General features: G+C 30.3%; 1 protein-coding gene across 1 annotated transcript in view; it reads right to left on the bottom strand.

Moving 5' to 3' along the window:
* The window catches only part of TCF4 (transcription factor 4), a 112125-nt gene that overhangs the window by 31671 nt on the left and 56230 nt on the right, over positions 1–24224 (bottom strand). Inside the window, 3 exon segments of the mRNA XM_059491959.1 lie at positions 6776–6825; positions 9104–9233; positions 11761–11825. Coding sequence (XP_059347942.1) covers positions 6776–6825; positions 9104–9233; positions 11761–11825 — 245 coding nt within the window.

The raw sequence follows: 24224 nt of genomic DNA on the forward strand, positions 1-24224 counted from the left end.
TTCGGGTTCGGAGCCAATCAGGTTCGAGCTCGGGTTCGGAACCGCTCGGGTTTGAGTTCGGAACCGCGAGGGTTCGGAGCCAATCAGGTTCGAGTTCGGAACTGCGAGGGTTCGGACCAATCAGGTTCGAGTTCGGGTTCGGAATCGCTCGGGTTTGAGTTCGGAACCGCGAGGGTTCGGAGCCAATCAGGTTCGAGTTCGCAACCGCGAGGGTTCGGACCAATCAGGTTCGAGCTCGGCTTCGGAACCGCTCGGGTTCGGCCTCGGAACCGCTCGGGTTCGGAGCGGTTCGGAGCCAATCAGATTCGAGTTCGGAACCGCGAGGGTTCGGAACCAATCAGATTCGAGTTCGGCTTCGCCCTCACGGCTCGGCGAAAAACCCGCCAAAAACTCCGGGCAAAAAACGGCGAAAAACGGGAATAAAAGGTAAAAAAAGACTTAAAACAAACTTAAAGCACGTCTAAATGTTCATATTTTTTCCCCCACACCTAAAATAGCACGAAAATAGCCCCAAAAATTGAGATTTTTAACCGCAGAGACTGAGGTGAACCAGACCTAAAATGGCCCCAAAATCCAGATTTTAACCTGATTTTAATCCCGAAATTTAAATCCCCAAACTGTGCTAAAAATTGGGATTGGAATCCTAAAATGGTCCCGAAAATTGGGAGGGGATTGGAATCTTAAAATGGTCCCCAAAATTACACAAAAAGCCCCGAAAATTCCGCAGAACGTCCCTCAAAAAAACCCCAAAACGCTCAAAATATCCCAAAAAAATTCCCTCTAAAAATCCCTAAAAAATAAAAAAAGAAAACCGAAAAAATCCCCCTTAAAAAAAACCCCAAAATTCCCCAAAAAACCCTCAAAAATCCCTCAAAAAACCCCAAAAAATCCCCAAAAATTGGAATTAAAGCCCCCAAATGTTTCCTTTTTTAGGACAATTTCCCCCAGATATTTTCCCCAATAATTTTTGGGATTATTTTTTAATAATTCCCTATTTTTTTGCTATTTTTTTAGGGTTTTTTTTAGGATTTTTTTCCACCTCCATCCATCAAAGGCAGCGAGGGGCTCATTATGTATGCATGATTTCCTCTGCAACTCATTAATATGCAAATGTATGCAGCTGTTAGTTGCTAAATTAAAAATGCAAAGCAGCCCTTCTGCTGGGGCTGCAAATTGGAGCCTTTGGAACGGCTGGGAAGAGGGAAAATGGGGGAAAAAAAACCAAAAAAATCCCAAAAAAATCCCTAAAAATTCCCATAAATATCCCATTAAAGTCCCATTAAAGTCCCAAAAAATCCCATAAAAATCCCCCAAAAATTCCCATAAAAATCGCCAAAAATTCCTCTAAAAATCCCCAGAACCTCCCATTAAATTCCCAAAAAATTCACTTTAAAACCCCTTAAAATCTGATAAAAATCCTGTTAAATTCCCACGAAAATCCCCTAAAATCCCCCCCAAAAATCCCAGAAAATTCCCATGAAAAACCCATAAAAGTCCCATAAAAATCCCCCCAAAAATCCCATAAAAAATCCCATTTAAATTCCCATTAAAATCTGATTAAAACCCCATAAAAATCCCCATTAAATTCCAAAAAAAAAGTCAAATAAATCCCCCAATAATTCCATTAAATTCCCAAAAAAATCCCATTAAAATCCCAGTAAAAATCCCATTAAAATCTGATTCAAATCCATAAAAAATCCCCATAAAAATCCCCCAAAAATCCCATTAAACTCCCATGACATTCCCCTAAAAACCTCTATTATAATCCCATAATTTTTTTTTATTTTCCCCCAATTTTTCCCAATTTTTGGGGCCGTTTCTCCTGTAATTCCCTCGGTGTCCACATGAGGGCGCCCTGGCCCCGTTAAACCCCAAAAATCCCAAAAAATTCCCCAAAAATCCCCCCAAAAAATCTCGAAAAATACCCGAAAAAATAAAAAAAAAATTTAAAAAATCCCAAAAAATTCCCTTAAAAATCTCAAAAAAAAAACCCCAAAAATTCCCCAAAAAATTCCCCCAAAATTCCCCAAAAAATTCCCAAAAATCCCCCAAAATTTCCCCATTAAATTTTCCCCTCCTGAATATTCTAATTATATGCAAATGAGGCGGTGTTGATGTCGGAGTGAACTGCGAATAAGGTGCTGTCGATATCAGGATGATATGCAAATGAGGCTGGATCGATATAACGACGGTATGCAAATTAGGGGGCATCAGTGTTCTGATGATATGCAAATGAGGTGGTGCCGATATCGGAATTGTATGCAAATGAGGCGGGATCAATATTCAAACTATATGTAAATGAGGCCACGTGTAATCTGAATTAGATGCAAATGATGCACAATCGATTTCAGAATGATATGCAAATGAGGCTGTCTTTGTATCAGGGTTAAATGCAAATTACTGTTGATATCAGCTTCATATGCAAATGAGGTGGTGTCAATATGAAACGATATGCAAATAATGATTGGTCGATATTCGATCGATATGCAAATGAGACTACCAATACCAGATTGATATGCAAATGAGGCAACATTGCTATCAGATTGATATGCAAATGAGGTGCGGTCGAGATCAGAATATCAGCATATGCAAATGAGGCAATATCAATAATATCAGTATTATGTTCAGGGGGTATCAATATCCGATTGATATGCAAATGAGGCTGCGTTGATCCCAGGATTATATGCAAATGAGCTGCTGTCAATATCAGCATGTGCAAATGAGGCAGGATCAACATCAGAGCAATATGCAAATGAGGTGGTGTCGACATCAGATTATATGCAAATCAGGGGTGTAATAATATCAATATTATATGGAAATGAGGTGTGGTCCATATCAGATGGATATGCAAATAAGGTTCTGCTGATATCAGGTCGATATGCAAATTAGATACTGTACCTGAATTTTATGCAAATGGTGTTTGCGATATTTAAATGATATGCCAAAGAGGTGTTTCCGTTATAGGGTTGATATGCAAATGCGACTGTATTGATAGCAATGTGATATGCAAATGAGGTGGAATCAATATATGCAAATGGTTGCATTGATTGATTAATGATATGCAAATGATGCAGTTTTGATACCAGTGATATGCAAATGAGGTGGTATCAATAGCAGAGCAGTATGCAAATGAGGCCGGATCTATATCACTATTGTATGCAAATTAGTGTAGATATGCGAGTGATATGCAAATGGAGCTGTATCGATATCAGTTATATGCAAATGAGGCATGACCAATCTCAGATTGATATGCAAATGAGGCTGTATCGATATCTAAAATACATGCAAATAAGGTGGGATTGATAGAATTGTATGCAAATGAGTTTCATTGGTATCCCTGTGATATGCAAATGAGGTGTCAATATCAGAACGGTATGCAAATGAGGTACTATCAATATCAATACGATATGGAAGTTTCAATATCAGAACAATATGCAAATGAGCGGTCGGTATGCAAATGAGATGCAAATGAGGCTCTCTCAATCCCCAGCCAATATGGGACCAGCACCCCAAACCCCATCAAATCCTAGGAAAATCCCCCAAAATCCCACAAAAAATCCCCAAAATCTCCAAAAAAATCCCATCAAAATCCACAAAAAATCCCCCCAAAATTCCCATAAAAATCCCCAAAAAATCCCATCAAAATCCACAAAAAGTCCCACAAAAAATTCCCATAAAAATCCCCAAAATTCTCCTCTAAAATCCCGTGAAAATATCCAAAAAATCCCTGAAAAATCCCATTCACACCGCCATAAAAATCCCAAAAAATCCCCCCAAAAAATCCCATTCAAATCCTCCCCAAAATCCTATTAAAATCCTATTAAAAATCCCATTAAAATTCTCCTAAAAATCCCATAAAAATCCCATAAAAATCCCATAAAAATCCCCACTAAAATCCCATTGAAATTTCCCATTGAAGTTTCCCATTAAAATTCCCCACTAAATTCCCACTCAAATTCCCCATTAAAATCCCATTGAAATTCCCCATTAAATTCCCATTGAAATTCCCCATTAAAATCCCATTAAAAATCCCCACTAAAATCCCATTGAAATTTCCCATTGAAATTTCCCATTGGAATTCCCCATTAAAATACCCCATTAAATTCCCATTGAAATTCCCCATTAAAATCCCATTGAAATTCCCCATTAAAATCCCATTGAAATTCCCCATTAAATTCCCATTGAAATTCCCCATTAAAATCCCATTAAAAATCCCCACTAAAATCCCATTCAAATTTCCCATTGAAATTTCCCATTGGAATTCCCCATTAAAATTCCCCATTGAAATTTCCCATTGGAATTCCCCATTAAAATTCCCCATTAAATTCCCATTGAAATTCCCCATTAAAATCCCATTGAAATTCCCCATTAAAATCCCATTGAAATTCCCCATTAAAATCCCATTGAAATTCCCCATTAAATTCCCATTGAAATTCCCCATTAAAATCCCATTGAAATTCCCCATTAAAATTCCCCATTAAATTCCCATTGAAATTCCCCATTAAAATCCCATTGAAATTCCCCATTAAAATCCCATTGAAATTCCCCATTAAATTCCCATTGAAATTCCCCATTAAATTCCCATTGAAATTCCCCATTAAAATCCCATTGAAATTCCCCATTAAAATTCCCCATTAAATTCCCATTGAAATTCCCCATTAAAATCCCATTGAAATTCCCCATAAAATTCCCCATTAAAATTCCCCATTAAGTTCCCATTGAAATTCCCCATTAAAAATCCCCACTAAAATCCCATTGAAATTTCCCATTGAAATTCCCCATTGGAATTCCCCATTGAAATTCCCCATTAAATTCCCATTGAAATTCCCCATTAAATTCCCCATTAAAATTCCCCATTAGGTTCCCATTGAAATTCCCCATTAAAAATCCCTACTAAAATCCCATTGAAATTTCCCATTGAAATTCCCCATTGGAATTCCCCATTAAAATTCCCCATTAAATTCCCATTCAAATTCCCCATTAAAATCCCATTGAAATCCCATTGAAATTCCCCATTAAAATTCCCCTTTATAATCCCATTGAAATTCCCCATTAAAATCCCATTGAAATTCCCCATTAAAATCCCATTAAAAATCCCTACTAAAATCCCATTGAAATTTCCCATTGAAATTCCCCATTGGAATTCCCCATTAAAATTCCCCATTAAATTCCCATTCAAATTCCCCATTAAAATCCCATTGAAATCCCATTGAAATTCCCCATTAAAATTCCCCTTTATAATCCCATTGAAATTCCCCATTAAAATCCCATTGAAATTCCCCATTAAAATCCCATTAAAAATCCCCACTAAAATCCCATTGAAATTCCCCATTGAAATTTCCCATTGGAATTCCCCATTAAAATTCCCCATTAAATTCCCATTGAAATTCCCCATTAAAATCCCATTGAAATTCCCCATTAAATTCCCATTGAAATTCCCCATTAAATTCCCATTGGGATTACCCAGTAAAATTCCCCATTACAACCCCATTGAAATTCCCCATTAAAATCCCATAAAAACCCTATAAAGCCCTGTAAAATCTTATAAAAACTCTATAAACATCTTATAAATCTTATCAAGCCCTATAAAATCCCATGAAAATCCCATCAAATTCCCCATTAAAATCCCATTGAAATTCCCCATTAAAATTCCCCATTAAAATCCCATTGAAATTCCCAATTAATATCCCATTAAAATCCCATTGAAATTCTCCACTAAAGTCCCTCATTAAAATCCCATTGAGATTCCCCATTAAAATCCCATTGAAATCCCATTGAAATTCCTCACTAAAATTCCCCATTAAAATCCCATTGAAATCCCATTGAAATTCCCCATTAAAATCCCATTGAAATTCCATTGAAATTCCCCATAAAAATCCCATCAAATTCCCCATTAAAATCCCCTTGAAATTCCTCATTAAAATCCCCCATTAAAATCCCATTGAAATTTCCCATTGAAATTCCCCATTAAAATCCCCCATTAATATCCCATTGAAATCCCATTGAAATTCCCCATTAAAATCCCATTAAAATTTCCCATTGCAATTCCCCATTCAAATCCCATTAAAATCCCCCATTTCAAAAAATCCCATTGAAACTCCCCACTAAAATCCCCCATTCAAATCCCATTAAAATCCCATTGAAATTCCCATCGAAATTCCCCATTCAAATCCCCTTAAAATCCCATTGAAATTCCCCATTGAAATCCCATTGAAATCCCCCATTCAAATCCCATTAAAATCCCATTGAAATTCCCGATTCAAATCCCATTAAAGTCCCATTGAAATTCCCCATTGAAATCCCATTGAAATTCCCCATTAAAATCCCATTAAAATCCCATTGAAATTCCCCATTTAAATCCCATTGAAATTCCCGATTCAAATCCCATTAAAATCCCATTGAAATTCCCCATTGAAATCCCATTGAAATCCCATTGAAATTTCCGATTCAAATCCCATTGAAATCCCATTGAAATTCCCCATTGAAATCCCATTGAAATCCCATTGAAATTCCCCATTGAAATCCCATTGAAATTCCCCATTGAAATCCCATTGAAATTCCCCATTGAAATCCCATTGAAATCCCATTGAAATTCCCCATTGAAATCCCATTGAAATCCCCCATTCAAATCCCATTGAAATTCCCCATTGAAATTCCCCATTGAAATCCCCCATTCAAACCGCAATAAAACCCCATCTACACCTTATCAAACCTTATCAAACCTTATCAAACCTTATCAAACCCCAATCAAATCCTATCAAAACCCCAAACTTACGGAGGACGGCAAACCCGGCGGCACCTTGCGAACTTTCTTTGTCTGAACTTCTGGAAAAAAGGGAAATTTGTGGGGTTTTTGCCGGCTTTTATAGGGATTTGATTGGGTTTTTAATGGGATTTTTATAGGGTTTTTATGGGGTTTTTATCGGATTTTAATGGGGTTTTTATCGGGTTTTTATGGGGTTTTTATCGGGTTTTAATGGGACTTTTAGTGGGATTTTTATGGGATTTTATAGGACTTTTAGAGGATTTTTAATGGGATTTTTGGGGGATTTTTAGAGGATTTTTAATGGGTTTTATAGGGATTTTTATAAGATTTTAATTGGGATTTTTGGGGTTTTTTTAATGGGATTTTAATGGGATTTTGGGGGATTTTTATAGGATTTTAATGGGAATTTTGGGGGGCTTTTAATGGGATTTTAATGGGATTTTTGGGGGATTTTTTTGTGATTTCTTGGTGATTTTTTGGGGGATTTTTTTGGCGATTTTTTGGGGGGATTTTTGGGGGGATTTTTGGTGATTTTTTGGTGTTTTTGGGGGGGATTTTTGGGTTTTTTTTTTGTGATTTTTTTTTTGGGATGTTTTTGTGATTTTTTTGTGATTTTTTGGGGGATTTTTTAGGGATTTTTTGGTGATTTTTTGGAGGATTTTTTTGGGTGATTTTTTGGGGATTTTTGGGGGATTTTTTAGGGATTTTTTGGTGATTTTTTGGGGGATTTTTTGGGTGATTTTTTTTTGGATTTTTTGGGATGTTTTGGTGATTTTTTGGGGGATTTTTTGGGTGATTTTTTTGGGATTTTTTGGGATTTTTGGGGGATTTTTTAGGGATTTTTTGGTGATTTTTTGGTGATTTTTTGGAGGATTTTTTGGGTGATTTTTTTGGGATTTTTGGGGGATTTTTTAGGGATTTTTTGGTGATTTTTTGGAGGATTTTTTGGGTGATTTTTTTGGGATTTTTGGGGGATTTTTTAGGGATTTTTTGGTGATTTTTTGGGGGATTTTTTGGGTGATTTTTTTTGGGATTTTTTGGGATTTTTGGGGGATTTTTTAGGGATTTTTTGGGGATTTTTTGGGTGATTTTTTTTGGGATTTTTTGGGATGTTTTGGGGGATTTTTTAGGGATTTTTTTGGTGATTTTTTGGTGATTTTTTGGAGGATTTTTTGGGTGATTTTTTTGGGATTTTTGGGGGATTTTTTAGGGATTTTTTGGTGATTTTTTGGGGGATTTTTTGGGGTTTTTTTTTGTGATTTTTTGGTGATTTTTTGGGGGATTTTTTGGGGGATTTTTTGGGGATTTTTTGGGATGTTTTGGGGATTTTTGGGGGATTTTTTGGGTGATTTTTTTTTGGATTTTTTGGGATTTTGGGGGGATTTTTTAGGGATTTTTTGGTGATTTTTTGGGGGATTTTTTGGGATGTTTTGGGGATTTTTGGGGGATGTTTGGGTGATGTTTTTTGGATGTTTTTTGGATGTTTCGGGGGATATTTTGGGGATGTTTTTTAGATGTTTTATGGATATTTTGGGAGATGTTTTGGTGATGTTTTTTGGATGTTTTATGGATATTTTGGGGGATGTTTTGGTGATGTTTTTTGGATGTTTTTTGGATATTTTATGGATGTTTTAGGGGATATTTTGGGGGATGTTTTTTGGATGTTTTATGGATGTTTTATGGATGTTTTTTGGATGTTTGATGGATGTTTTACGGATGTTTTGGGGGATATTTTGGGGCATGTTTTGGGCACGTTTTGGGCACGTTTTGGGCACATTTCCGTGATGTTTTGGGCACATTTCGGGTGATGTTTTGGGCACGTTTTGGGCACATTTCGGGTGATGTTTTGGGCATGTTTTGGGCATGTTTTAGGTGATGTTTTGGGCACGTTTTGGGCACATTTCGGGTGATGTTTTGGGCATGTTTTGGGTGATGTTTTGGGCACGTTTCGGTGATGTTTTGGGCACATTTTGGGTGATGTTTTGGGCACGTTTTGGTGATGTTTTGGGTGATGTTTTGGCCATGTTTTGGCCATGTTTTGGGGGATGTTCTGACCACGTTTTGGCCATGTTTCGGTGCTGTTTTGGCCATGTTTTGGCCATGTTTTGGCCATGTTTTGGCCATGTTTTGGCCATGTTTTGGCCATGTTCTGACCATGTTTTGGCCATGTTTTGGCCATGTTCTGGCCACGTTTTGGCCATGTTTCGGTGCTGTTTTGGCCATGTTTTGGCCATGTTTTGGCCATGTTCTGGCCACGTTTTGGCCATGTTTCGGTGCTGTTTCGGGCCCGTGTGGATGCCGTTCCCCCCGTTTCCCCGTGCGCGCGCGTTCACTCACCCCCGGGCGCTCCGTGCAGCGCTCTCCGGCGCGCGCTGCCCCCGTACTGGAAGAAGGGCGGCCCCGCCTTGCCGGGGCTCGGGGACGGCGGCCCGGGGGGGCCCAGCGGCAGCTCCGCGCCCAGCAGGCTCTGAGGGACCGGGCAGAGTGAGGCAGCGGCCGGGGATCGGCAACAGCCCCAATATCCCCCCAAAATAGCCGAAATATACCCCAAAAATCCCCCCCCAAATAGCCCAAATAGCCCCCAAATAGCCCCCCAAAAAGCCCCAAATAGCGCCCAAAATATTCCCAAATATCCCCCCCAAAACCACCCAAATAGCGCCCAAAATATCCCCCCAAAAACCCCAAATATTGCCCAAAATATCCCCAAATATCCCCCAAAAATGCCCCCCAAAAACACCCAAATAGTGCCCAAAATATCCCCCCAAAAACCCCAAATATTGCCCAAAATATCCCCAAATATCCCCCAAAAATGCCCCCCAAAAACACCCAAATATTGCCCAAAATATCCCCAAATATTGCCCAAAATATCCCCAAAATATCCTCCCAAAATATCCCCCAAAATATCCCAAAATATTCCCCAAAATATCCCCAAAAACCCCCAAATATTCCCCAAAATATCCCCCCCAAAAACACCCAAATAGTGCCCAAAATATCCCCAAATATTCCCCAAAAATGCCCCCAAAAACCCCCAAATATCCCAAAATATCCTCCCAAAATATCCCCAAAATATCCCAAAATATCCCCCAAAAATATCCCCAAAATATCCCAAAATATCCCCCAAAAACCCCCAAATATTCCCCAAAATATCCCCAAAATATCCCCCAAAATATCCCCAAAATATCCCAAAATATTCCCCAAAAACTCCCAAAATATTCCCCAAAATATCCCCAAAATATCCAAAATATCCCCCAAAAATCCCCTCCAGAAACACCAAATAGTGCCCAAAATATCCCCAAAATATCCCCAAAATATTCCCCAAAAATATCCCAAAATATTCCCAAAAATATCCCAAAATATCCCCAAAAATATCCCAAAATATCCCCAAAAATATCCCAAAATATCCCCAAAAATATCCCAAAATATTCCCAAAAATATCCCAAAATATCCCCAAAAATATCCCAAAATATCCCCAAAAAATCCCCCAAAAAACAAAAAAAAATCCCTAAAAAATCCCCCAAAAATTCCCCCAAAAATTCCCAAAAAAATCACAAAAAATTCCCAAAAGTGCCAAAAAAAGCACAAAAAATCTCAACAAATTCCTCAAAATTTCACAAAAAATCCCAAAAAATCCCCAAACAATTCCCAAAAAAATCCCCCAAAATTCCCCAAAAATATCCCAAAAAATGCCCCCAGAAATTCCCAAAAAAATCCCCAAAAATTCTCAAAAATATCCCCAAAAATCCCCAAAAAATCCCCAAAATTCCCCAAAAATTTAAAAAAATCCCCCCAAAAATCCAAAAAAATTCTCAAAAAAATCCCCAAAAATCCCCAAAAAATCCCCAACTTGAAAACCCCAAATCCCAAATTTTTTTGGGGATTTTTTTGGGATTTTTTTGGGATTTTTTGGGGAATTTTTGGGGATTTTTTGGGGAATTTTTTGGGATTTTTTGGGATTTTTTTGGGATTTTTTGAGGAATTTTTGGGGATTTTTTTGGGATTTTTTTTGGATTTTTGGGGATTTTTTTGGGATTTTTTGGGGATTTTTTGGGGATTTTTGGGGATTTTTTGGGATTTTTTGGGGATTTTTTGAGAATTTTTGGGAAATTTTTGGGATTTTTTTGGGGATTTTTGGGGATTTTTTGAGGAATTTTTGGGGAATTTTTGGGGATTTTTTGGGGAATTTTTTGGGATTTTTTGGGGATTTTTTTGGGATTTTTTGGGGAATTTTTGGGGATTTTTTTGGGATTTTTTGGGGATTTTTTGGGGAATTTTTGGGAATTTTTGGGGAATTTTTGGGGAATTTTTGGGGATTTTTTGGGAATATTTTGGGGATATTTTGGGAATATTTTGGGGATTTTTTTGGGAATTTTTTGGGATTTTTTGGGGATTTTTGGGGGATTTTTGGGGGATTTTTTGGGGATTTTTTGGGGATTTTTGGGGGATTTTTTGGGGATTTTTTGGGAATTTTTGGGAAATTTTTCGGGATTTTTTTGGGAATTTTTGGGGATTTTTTGGGAATATTTTGGGATTTTTTTTAATTTTTGGGGATTTTTTGGGGATTTTTTGAGGAATATTTTGGGGATATTTTTGGGAATTTTTTGGGATATTTTGGGGAATATTTTGGGGATATTTTGGGATATTTTGTGGAATATTTTGGGATATTTTGGGGAATATATTGGGAATATTTTGGGGATATTTTGGGAATATTTTGGGAATATTTGGGGGATATTTTGGGGTATTTTTGGGAATATTTTGGGGATATTTTTGGGGAATATTTTGGGATATTTTTGGGGATATTTTGGGATATTTTGGGAATATTTTGGGATATTTTGGGAATTTTTGGGAATATTTTGGAGGAATATTTTGGGAATATTTTGGGATATTTTTGGGAATATTTGGGGAATATTTGGGGATATTTTTTGGGAATATTTAGGGATATTTTTGGGAATATTGGGGGATTTTTGGGAATTTCTGGGATTTTCCCAGCCCCTGACCTGGTGGCAGCCCTGCAGGGCGGCGTCCCGGCCGAACGACGAGAAGGAGCCGCGCTCCGCCTTGGCTGCAAGGGAAATTCATTAATGCCTTCGTTAATAATTAACGAGCAGTTCGGCCGCCCCTGATGGCAAGGATCCCCTCACTTGTGCAATCATTCATTAATTCAAATAATGGCATTAATGCATGCAAATAATCCAATTAATCAAAGGAAATAATCCAATTAATGCCTGGAAATAATCCCAATTAATCAAAGGAAATAATCCCAATTAATGCATGGAAATAATCCCAATTAATCAAAGGAAATAATCCCAATTAATGCCTGGGAATAATCCCAATTAATGCATGGAAATAATCCAATTAATCAAAGGAAATAATCCCAATTAATGCATGGAAATAATCCCAATTAATCAAAGGAAATAATCCCAATTAATGCCTGGGAATAATCCCAATTAATGCCTGGAAATAATCCCAATTAATCAAAGGAAATAATCCCAATTAATGCATGGAAATAATCCCAATTAATCAAAGGAAATAATCCCAATTAATGCATGGAAATAATCCCAATTAATCAAAGGAAATAATCCCAATTAATGCATGGAAATAATCCCAATTAATCAAAGGAAATAATCCCAATTAATCAAAGGAAATAATCCCAATTAATCAAAGGAAATAATCCAATTAATGCATGGAAATAATCCCAATTAATGCATGGAAATAATCCCAATTAATCAAAGGAAATAATCCCAATTAATGCATGCAAATAATCCAATTAATCAAAGGAAATAATCCAATTAATGCCTGGGAATAATCCAATTAATGCATGGAAATAATCCCAATTAATGCATGGAAATAATCCAATTAATCAAAGGAAATAATCCCAATTAATGCCTGGAAATAATCCCAATTAATCAAAGGAAATAATCCCAATTAATCAAAGGAAATAATCCAATTAATGCATGGAAATAATCCAATTAATGCAAGGAAATAATCCAATTAATCAAAGGAAATAATCCCAATTAATGCCTGGGAATAATCCCAATTAATGCCTGGAAATAATCCCAATTAATCAAAGGAAATAATCCCAATTAATCAAAGGAAATAATCCAATTAATGCATGCAAATAATCCCAATTAATCAAAGGAAATAATCCCAATTAATGCCTGGAAATAATCCCAATTAATGCCTGGAAATAATCCCAATTAATCAATGAATGAGAAATTAATGCATTAATTAATGCAAAGAATCCCCTCAATTCATGTAAATTATTAATTAATTCAAATAACGCCATTAATGCCTGGGAATAATGCCAATTAATACACGGAAATAATTCCAATTAATAAAGGGAAATAAGCTAATTAATAAATGGAAATAGCCCCCATTAATAAATGGAAGTAATCCCAATTAATAAATCCAATTAATAAAAGGAAATACTCCCAATTAATACACGGAAATAATTCCAATTAATAAAGGGAAATAAGCTAATTAATAAATGAGAATAATCCCAATTAATACACGGAAATAATTCCAATTAATTAACGGAAATAAGATAATTAATAAATGGAAATAATCCCAATTAATACATGGAAATAATTCCAATTAGTAATCGGAAATAAGCTAATTAATAAATGGGAATAATCGCAATGAATACATGGAAATAATTCCAATTAATTAACGGAAATAAGATAATTAATAAATGGGAATAATCCCAATTAATACACGGAAATAATTCCAATTAATTAACGGAAATAAGCTAATTAATAAATGGGAATAATCGCAATTAATACACGCAAATAATTCCAATTAATAATCGGAAATAATCTAATTAATAAATGCGAATAATCCAATTAATTAATGGAAATAATCCCAATTAAAAATCCCAATTAATAGATTGAAAAACCTCCAATTAATCCATGGAAATAATTCCAATTATTAGCCGGAAATAATCCTAATTAGTCAGGGGAAAATAATCCCGATTAATTAATAGAAATAATCCCGTTAATGAATGGGGAAATGGTAATTAATAAATGGAAAATAATCCCGATTGTTTAATGGAAGTAATCCCAATTAATAAGGGGAAATAATGCCATTAATAAATGGGAATAATTGCAATTAATAGATGGAAATAATCCCAATTAATAAGGGGAAATAATGCCATTAATAAATGGGAATAATTGCAATTAATAGATGGAAATAATCCCAATTAATAAGGGGAAATAACGCCATTAATAAATGGGAATAATCGCAATTAATAACCGGAAATAATTCCAATTAATAACCGGAAATAATCGAATTAATAAATGGAAATAATCCCAATTAATACACGGAAATAATTCCAATTAATAAAAGAAAATAAGCTAATTAATAAATGGAAATAATGCCCATTAATAAATGGGAAAAATCACAATTAATAAATCCAATTAATAAATGGGAGAAATCCCAATTAATAGATGGAAATAATCTAATTAATAAACGGAAATAATCTAATTAATAAATGGAAATAATCGCCATTAATAAATGGAAGTAATCCTACTTAATAAATCCAATTAATAAATGGGAAAAATCCCAATTAATAGATGGAAATAATCTAATTAATAAACGGAAATAATCCCATTAATAAATGGAAATAATCCCCATTAATAAATGGGAAAAATCCCAATTAATAAATGGAAAATAATCGCAATTAAAAATCCAATTAATAAATGGAAAAGCCCTAATTAATGAATGGAAATAATCTCATTAATAAATGGAAAAAATCCCAATTAATCAATGGAAATAATCCCAATTAATTACTAGAAATAATCTCATTAATAAATGGAAATAATCCCAATTAATCAATGGAAATAATCCAAATTAATTAGTAGAAATAATCCCATTAATAAATGGAAATAATTCCAATTAATTAATGGAAATAATCCCCATTAATAAATGGAAATAATCCCAATTAATTAGTAGAAATAATCCCATTAATAAGTGGAAATAATCCCAATTAATCAATGGAAATAATCCCAATTAATTTTTCTTATTAATGAATTTTGATTTCGTCATTAATTGCTGATTAAGTATTTAATGATATTGTCTATTTCGTTTTTATTAATTATTAATAATTATTAATATTTATTCACCTTCAATTTTCCATTGTTATTAGGGGATTTCTATTTTTATTATTTCTTCCTTTTAAATTATTTATTATTTATTATTTATTATTAATTATTTCCGGGTATTATTTCTGTTTGCTCTCATTGATATTTATTATTATTTATTATTTCCTAATATTATTTATTATTTATTATTTCCGGGTATTATTTCAGTTTGCACTCATTAATATTTATTATTATTATTTATTATTTCCTAATATTAATTATTATTTATTATTTATTATTTATTATTTCCATGTATTAATTCTGTTTGCACTCATTAGTATTTATTATTATTATTATTATTTATTATTTCCTAATATTATTTATTATTTATTATTTCCGGGTATTATTTCTGTTTGCTCTCATTAATATTTATTATTATTATTATTATTATTATATTTTTCATATTATTATTTATTATTTATTATTTCCAGATTTGCTCTAATTAATATTATTTATTATTATTATTATTATTATTATTATTATTATTATTATTATTCATTTCCTAATATTATTTATTATTCATTATTAATTATTTCCGTGTATTATTTCTGGTCCCACTCATTAATATTTATTATTATTATTTATTATTTATTATTTCCTAATAGTAATTATTATTTATTATTTATTATTTCCGTGTATTATTTCTGTTTGCACTCATTAATATTTATTATTATTATTTATTATTTCCTAATATTTATTATTATTAATTATTTCCGTGTATTATTTCTGTTTGCACTCATTAATATTTATTATTATTATTATTTATTATTTTCTAATATTATTTATTATTTATTATTTATTATTTCCGGGTATTATTTCTGTTTGCTCTCATTGATATTTATTATTATTATTTATTTATTATTTCCTAATATTTATTATTATTTATTATTTCCGTGTGTTATTTCTGTTTGCACTCATTAATATTTATTATCATTATTATTTATTATTTCCTAATATAAATTATTATTTATTATTTCTTAATGTTAATTATTATTTATTATTTCCGGGTATTATTTCTGTTTGCATTCATTAATATTTATTATTATTATTTATTATTTCCTAATATTAATTATTATTTATTATTTATTATTTATTATTTCCATGTATTAATTCTGTTTGCACTCATTAATATTTATTATTATTATTATTTCCTAATATTATTTATTATTTATTATTTATTATTTATTATTTATTATTTATTATTTCCGTGTATTAATTCTGGTCGCACTCATTAATATTTATTATTATTATTTATTATTTATTATTTTCTAATAGTAATTATTATTTATTATTTATTATTTCCGTGTATTATTTCTGTTTGCACTCATTAATATTTATTATTATTATTATTTATTTCCTAATATTTATTATTAATTATTATTTATTATTTCCGTGTATTATTTCTGTTCGCACTCATTAATATTAATTATTATTTATAATTTATTTCCTAATATTTATTATTATTTATTATTTCCGTGTTTTATTGCTGTTCGCACTCATTATTATTAATTATTGTTATTATTTATTATTTCCTAATATTATTTATTATTTATTATTTATTATTTCCATGTATTGTTTCTGTTTGCTCTCATTAATATTTATTATTATTATTTATTATTTCCTAATATTATTTATTATTTATTATTTATTATATCCGTGTATTATTTCTGGTCGCACTCATTAATATTTATTATTAATATTTATTATTTATTATTTATTATTTCCGTGTATTATTTCTGTTTGCTCTCATTGATATTTATTATTATTATTATTTATTTATTATTTCCTAATATTTATTATTATTTATTATTTCCGTGTGTTATTTCTGTTCACACTCTTTATTATTTATTATTATTTATTATTTATTATTTCCTAATATTTATTATTATTTATTATTTCCGTGTGTTATTTCTGTTCACACTCTTTATTATTTATTATTATTTATTATTTATTATTTCCTAATATTTATTATTATTTATTATTTCCGTGTGTTATTTCTGTTCACACTCTTTATTATTTATTATTATTTATTATTTATTATTTCCTAATATTTATTAGTATTTCTTATTTCCATGTGTTATTTATGTTAGCACTCATTAATATTTATTATTATTATTTATCACTTATTATTTCTTAATATTTATTATTATTTATTATTTATTATTTCCGTGTATTATTTCTGGTCGCCCTCATTAATATTTATTATTACTATTTATGATTTATTATTTCCTAATATTCATTATTATTTATTATTTATTATTTCCGTGTAATATTTCTGATCGCACTCATTAATATTAATTATTATTATTTATTAGTTATTATTTCCATGTGTTACTTCTCTTCGCACTCATTAATATTTATTACTCTTATTTATTATTTATTATTTCCTAATATTTATTATTATTATTAATTATTTCTTCGCGTTATTTCTGTTCGCACCCATCAATATTTATTAGTTTTATTATTATTATTATTATTATTTCCTAATATTTAATATTATTTATTTATTACTTATTTTTTTCTGTTGATGATTAATTATTTTTATTAGTGGTTATTGATTATTGATCATTATCAGAGTGGATCCGAGGTTGATTTCTGTATCATATTTATTAGTTATTAATTATTAATTATTAATTATTAGTTATGATTTGTTCTTTGTTATGTATTCAATATTTTTATTTTTCCTATTAATTATTAATTATTGATCATTAGCAGGCGGGATCAGCTGGAGCCGATTTTTATTCATTTCCTTTATCCATTATTTATTAATTATTAATTAGTATTGATTTTATTTATTATTTACTCCTTGTTATTTGTAATTTCTGATTATTATTTATTTCTTGTGTTCATTATTAATTTTTTATTATTAATTATTTATTATTTATCCATTTTTTATTATCAGGCGGGATCAGCTGGATCCGATTTTGATTCATTTTTATTCATTATTTATTAATTATTATTTATTATTTATTTTATTTATTATTTATTATTTAGTATTTAGTATTTAGTATTTATTATTTATTATTGATTATTAATTATTTATTATTTATTATTTCTCCTGTATTATTTATTTTTACTGTTGATTATTAATTCTTATTATTAATTACTTATTATTCATCTATTATTTATAATTATTAATTACTTATTCCTTATTAATTACTTTATTAATTATTTAGTATTTGCTATTTATTATTTCTTCTCTATTATTTATTTTTACGGCTGATTATTAATTTTTCATTATTGACTATTTATTATTCATCCATTATTTATTATTTATAATTTATTAATTATTATTTATTTTATTTCCTATTTATTATTTCCTCTGTATTTTTATTTATTTTTACTGTTGATTATTAATTTTTATTATTGATTATTCATTATTTATCCAATTTTTATTAATTATTAATTATTAATTATTAATTATTTTATTTATTATTTCGTATCTTCTATTTATTATTTCTTCCGTATTATTATTTATTTTTCCTGTTCATTATTAATTTTTTATTATTGATTATTTACTATTTATCCATTATTTATTAATTATTATTTATTAATTATTATTTATTAATTATTATTTATTATGTATTTATTATTTAGTATTTGCTATTTATTATTTCCTCTGTATTATTATTTATTTTTACTGTTGATTATTAATTTTTTATTAAGAATTATTTATTACTTATCCATTATTATCAATTATTAATTATTATTTCTGATTTAATTGTTTATTATTTAGTATTTGTTATTTATTATTTCCTCTGTATTATTATTTATTTTTACTGCTGATTATTAATTTTTTCTTATTGATTATTAATTATCGCTCATTATCAGACTGGATCCGATTTTTATTTCTTTAATTTATCCGTCAATTATTAATTATTAGTTATTAGGTTTATTTTTGTTATTTCTGATTTGTTATGCATTATTATTTATATTTACTGCGGATTATTAATTTATTAATTATTAATCATTAGCAGACTGGATGCGATTTTTATTTCTTTATTAGATTGATTATTATTATTATTAATGATGTATTATTTGCATGCATTATTCACTATTTATTTCTATTATTAATCATTAATTATTCATCTTTGATTGTTCCCAGCTGGATCTGATCACTTTGATTTCTATTAATTATTATTAATTATTATTTGTCAGGCATTATTCATTATTTATTTCCATTATTGATCATTAATTATTCATCTTTAATTATTATCAGCTGGATCTGATCACTTTGATTTCTATTAATTATTAATAATGATGTCATATTTGCATGCATTATTCATTATTTATTTCTATTATTAATCATTAATTATTGATCTTTAATTATAAGCCGTATCTGATCACTTTTGTTTTCATTAATTATTATTAATTATTATTTGCGTGCATTATTCACTATTTATTTCTATTAATGATCATTAATTATTGATCTTTTATTACCAGCTGGATCTGATCACTTTTATTTCTATTAATTATTATTAATTATTATTTGTCAGGCATTATTCACTATTTATTTCTATTATTAATCGTTAATTATTGATCTTTTCTTACCAGCTGCATCTGATCACTTTGATTTCTATTAATTATTATTAATGATGTATTATTTGCGTGCATTATTCACTATTTATTTCTATTATTAGTCATTAATTATTGATCTGTAATTATCAGCTGGATCTGATCACTTTGATTTCCATTAATTAATTACAAATCTCGATCTATTATTAGATGCGCGTTGATGTAAGAAATCGAGATTAATATTCCGATATTGCACTGCTAATTATTATTGATTATTGATTATTGATTATTGATTAGCGCTGATTGATTAGTGATTAGGAATCGGTATCGATTGCTTTCCATGTCTTATTAATAATTCTATTCATTAATATTTATTAATCCTATTCATTGATCAGAACTGGAGCTCTTCATTGGATTCATTATTTATTGATTGATTATTGGTTATTAATTATTGATTATGTATCTGTATTGATTGCTTTCAATGAGTTATTAATAATTCTATTCATTAATATTTATTATTCCTATTCATTGATTAGAACTGTCGTTCCTAATTGGATTCATTATTTATTGATTGATTATTGGTTATTGGTTATTAATTATTGATTATTGGTTATTAATTATTGATATCTAACTGTATTGATTGCTTTCCACGTGTTATTTTAATAGTATTTATTAATATTTATTATTCCTATTAATTAGAACTGGAGTTCTTCATTGGATTCATTATTTATTGATTACTGATTATTGGTTATTGGTTATTAATTATTGATAGCTAACTATTGATTGCTTTCCATGTGTTATTAATAATTCTATTTATTAATATTTATTATTCCTATTTCTTAATTAGAACTGGAGTTCCCTAATTGGATTCATTATTTATTTATTGATTATTAGTTATTAATTATTGATATCTAACTGTATTGATTGCTTTCAATGTGTTATTAATAATTCTATTTATTAATATTTATTATTCCTATTAATTAGAACTGGAGTTCTTCATTGGATTCATTATTTATTTATTGATTATTGGTTATTAATTATTGATAGCTAACTATTGATTGCTTTCCATGTGTTATTAATAATTCTATTTATTAATATTTATTATTCCTATTCATTGATTAGAACTGGAGTTCTTAATTGGATTCATTATTTATTGATTGATGATTGGTTATTGGTTATTAATTATTGATTATTTATCTGGATTGATTGCTTTCAATGCGTTATTAATAATTCTATTCATTAACATTTATTATTCCTATTTATTAATTAGAACTGGAGTTCTTCATTGGATTCATTATTTATTAATTATTGATTATTGGTTATTGGTTATTGGTTATTAATTATTGACATCTATCTGTAATTATTGCTTTCCATGTGTTATTAATAATTCTATTTATTAATATTTATTATTCCTATTCATTAATTAGAACTGTCGTTCCTAATGAGATTCATTATTTATTGATCGATTCTTGATTATTAATTATTAATTTATTATTAATCTTTAGGATTTCCATTCATATTTGTGTTTGCTTGTCCTATTAATATTTATTAATTACATTAATTTCCGTTTAGCATTTATTAAATATTCATATCCTTATTTACAATTAACCCAAATATTTCTTAAAATTAATTATTAATTGTTAATTATGAATTATTAATTATTAATTATTAATTATTAATTATTAATTATTAATTATTAATTATTAATTATTGTATTCTCGTCCCCCATTTCCCAATGTTAACCTCTGCAATTCCCAAATATTCCTTAAAATTAATTATTAATTATTAATTATTTCATTTCCCAATGTTAACCTCTGCAGTTCCCAAATATTCCTTAAAATTAATTATTAATTATTAATTATTTCATTTCCCAATGTTAGCCTCTGCAATTCCCAAATATTCCTTAAAATTAATTATTAATTATTAATTATTGTATTTTCGTCCCCCATTTCCCAGTGTTAACGTCTGCAATCCCCAAATATTCCTTAAAATTAATTATTAATTATTAATTATTGTATTTTCGTCCCCCATTTCCCATTGTTAACGTCTGCAATCCCCAAATATTGCTTAAAATTAATTATTAATTATTAATTATTAATTATTAATTATTAATTATTAATTATTGTATTCTCGTCCCCAATTTCCCAATGTTAACGTCTGCAGTTCCCAAATATTGCTTAAAATTAATTATTAATTATTAATTATTAATTAATAATTAATAATTATTGTATTCTCGTCCTCCATTTCCCAATGTTAACCTCTGCAATTCCCAAATATTCCTGAAAATTAATTATTAATTATTAATTATTTCATTTCCCAATGTTAACCTCTGCAATTCCCAGCGATTTTTCATTTTTATTATTAATTATTGATTGGGAATTAATTTACCAATGGCAATCTCTGGCATTCCCCAAGATTATCGATTATCGATTATTGCTTATTAATTATTGATTATTGATTATTTTATTGCATTCCCCCAAATCCTGGGGAATTTCTTTGGGATTTTGGGGAATTTTTGGGGAATTTTTGGGGAATTTTTGGGAATTTTTTGGGAATTTTGGGGGAATTTTCTGGAGATTTTTTGGGAATTCTTGGGGAATTTTTTGGGAATTTTTGGGGATTTTTTTGGGATTTTTTTGGGAATTTTTGGGAAATTTTGGGGGAATTTTTTTGGAATTTTAGGGCCATTTTTTGGGGTTATTTCGGGGGATTTTTCTGATATTTTGGGGGGAATTTTTGGAGATTTTTGGGGGGATTTCTTTTTATTTTTGGGGGGAATTTGGGGGGATTTTTGGAGATTTTTTGGGAATTTTTAGGGGGATTTTTCAGGGATTTTTTGGGATTTTGGGGGGCATTTTTCGGGGTTTTTGGGGGGATTTTTTCGGGGGATTTCTTTGGGATTTTTGGGGGACTTTTTGGGGATTTTTAGGCATTTTTGGGGGATTTTTCGGTGGATTTTTCTGGCATTTTGGGGCTTTTTTGGTGGATTTTTTAGGGACTTTTTGGGGATTTTTTAGGGATTTTTGGGGCATTTTTCGGTGGATTTTTCTGGCATTTTGGGGGGAAATTTTGGGGCTTTTTTGGTGGATTTTTTAGGGATTTTTTGGAGATTTTTTAGGAATTTTGGGGGGATTTTTAGGGGGATTTTTGGGACATTTTGGGGGGGATTTTTTGGAGATTTTTTAGGGATTTTTTGGAGATTTTTTAGGAATTTTGGGGGGATTTTTAGGGGGATTTTTTGGAGATTTTTTAGGGATTTTTTGGAGATTTTTTAGGGATTTTTTGGAGATTTTTTTAAGAATTTTGGGGGGATTTTTAGGGGGATTTTTTGGAGATTTTTTAGGGATTTTTTGGAGATTTTTTAGGGATTTTTTGGAGATTTTTTAGGAATTTTGGGGGGATTTTTAGGGGGATTTTTGGGACATTTTGGGGGGGATTTTTTGGAGATTTTTTAGGGATTTTTTGGAGATTTTTTTAAGAATTTTGGGGGGATTTTTAGGGGGATTTTTGGGACATTTGGGGGGGATTTTTTTTGTTTTTTTTTCCTTTTTGGACGGGATTTTTCCCATGCATTTCTATGGGGATTTTGGGGGTTTTTTTGGATTTTGGGCCGTTTTTGGCACTTTCTCCTCCCTGTGGCCCCCAAGGAGTTAACGCCCTGGGCCGCGTTGGCATCTGGTGCCCGCCGCGTTTGCTCGGTGCCCGCGTTGGCAGCGGCTGCGTTGCCATCGCGCCAGCGATGCCATCGCCCGCCCGCGCCGCCGATTTCCATTAATTACAACCTTGTCAGCAAAAGCCTTATCAAAGGCGAAGCTGCACATGCTAATGAGCGCTCATTTGCATCCTTTGCTTTGTTGGAATGTCATTAATTATTACATTTTATGATGATGAATGCAGCTGTCGAAGCTCTGCCGCGCATAATTAGCCGGCGCAAAAAAAAAAAAACACAACAACAACCCCGAAAAATTCCAAATATTCCCCCAAATTTCCCCCGGAACTTTTCCCGTCCGTTCCTCTCGGCCGCCGTTTGGGAATTATTTTGGATAATTTTTTTTTTTTTTCTTTTTTTTTTTTGGAATGGTTATTGCGGCTTAATTAATGCCACGCTTAATTATAACACCATGATGTCAGCGGTTTTAATTAAGGATTGGCTCGGGTACAAGCGAGCTCCTCGCTGCAGTAAAAGTCGCTCCCAAAGTGCGGAAAATTTCCCGGCTCCTGGCCTGGGGTTTTGCAAATATGGAATTTCATATCAAATATATAAAAGATGGAATAAATCCAGCTTTTTATATATATGATATTAAATTCTGTGTTTGCAAAATGTGCGTGTTATATGTGTCTATTGCGTTTATATACCAAATATATGATATTATATATTGTGTACTCGCAAAAATACACGTGTCATATAATTACATTATGTGTTTAAATATTATATGTATTGTGTATTGTTATATGGTTATATGGCATGTTATATATGTATATTATGCGTTTATATATCATATGTATAATAATATATTATATTATATTATATTATATTATATTATATTATATTATATTATATTATATTATATTATATTATATTATATTATATTATATTATATTATTATTACATTACATTGCATTACATTACATTACATTACATTATATTATATTATATTATATTATATTATATTATATTATATTATATTTTTGCAGAAATACACGTATCATATAAATATATTGTTTTTCTATATTATATATATTATATATTATATGTTATTTGCACATATATTATGGATATTGTGTTTAGATATCATATGTTCTATATT

The sequence above is a fragment of the Ammospiza nelsoni genome, chromosome Z (genome assembly GCF_027579445.1).
Source record: "Ammospiza nelsoni isolate bAmmNel1 chromosome Z, bAmmNel1.pri, whole genome shotgun sequence".
NCBI lineage: Eukaryota > Metazoa > Chordata > Aves > Passeriformes > Passerellidae > Ammospiza > Ammospiza nelsoni.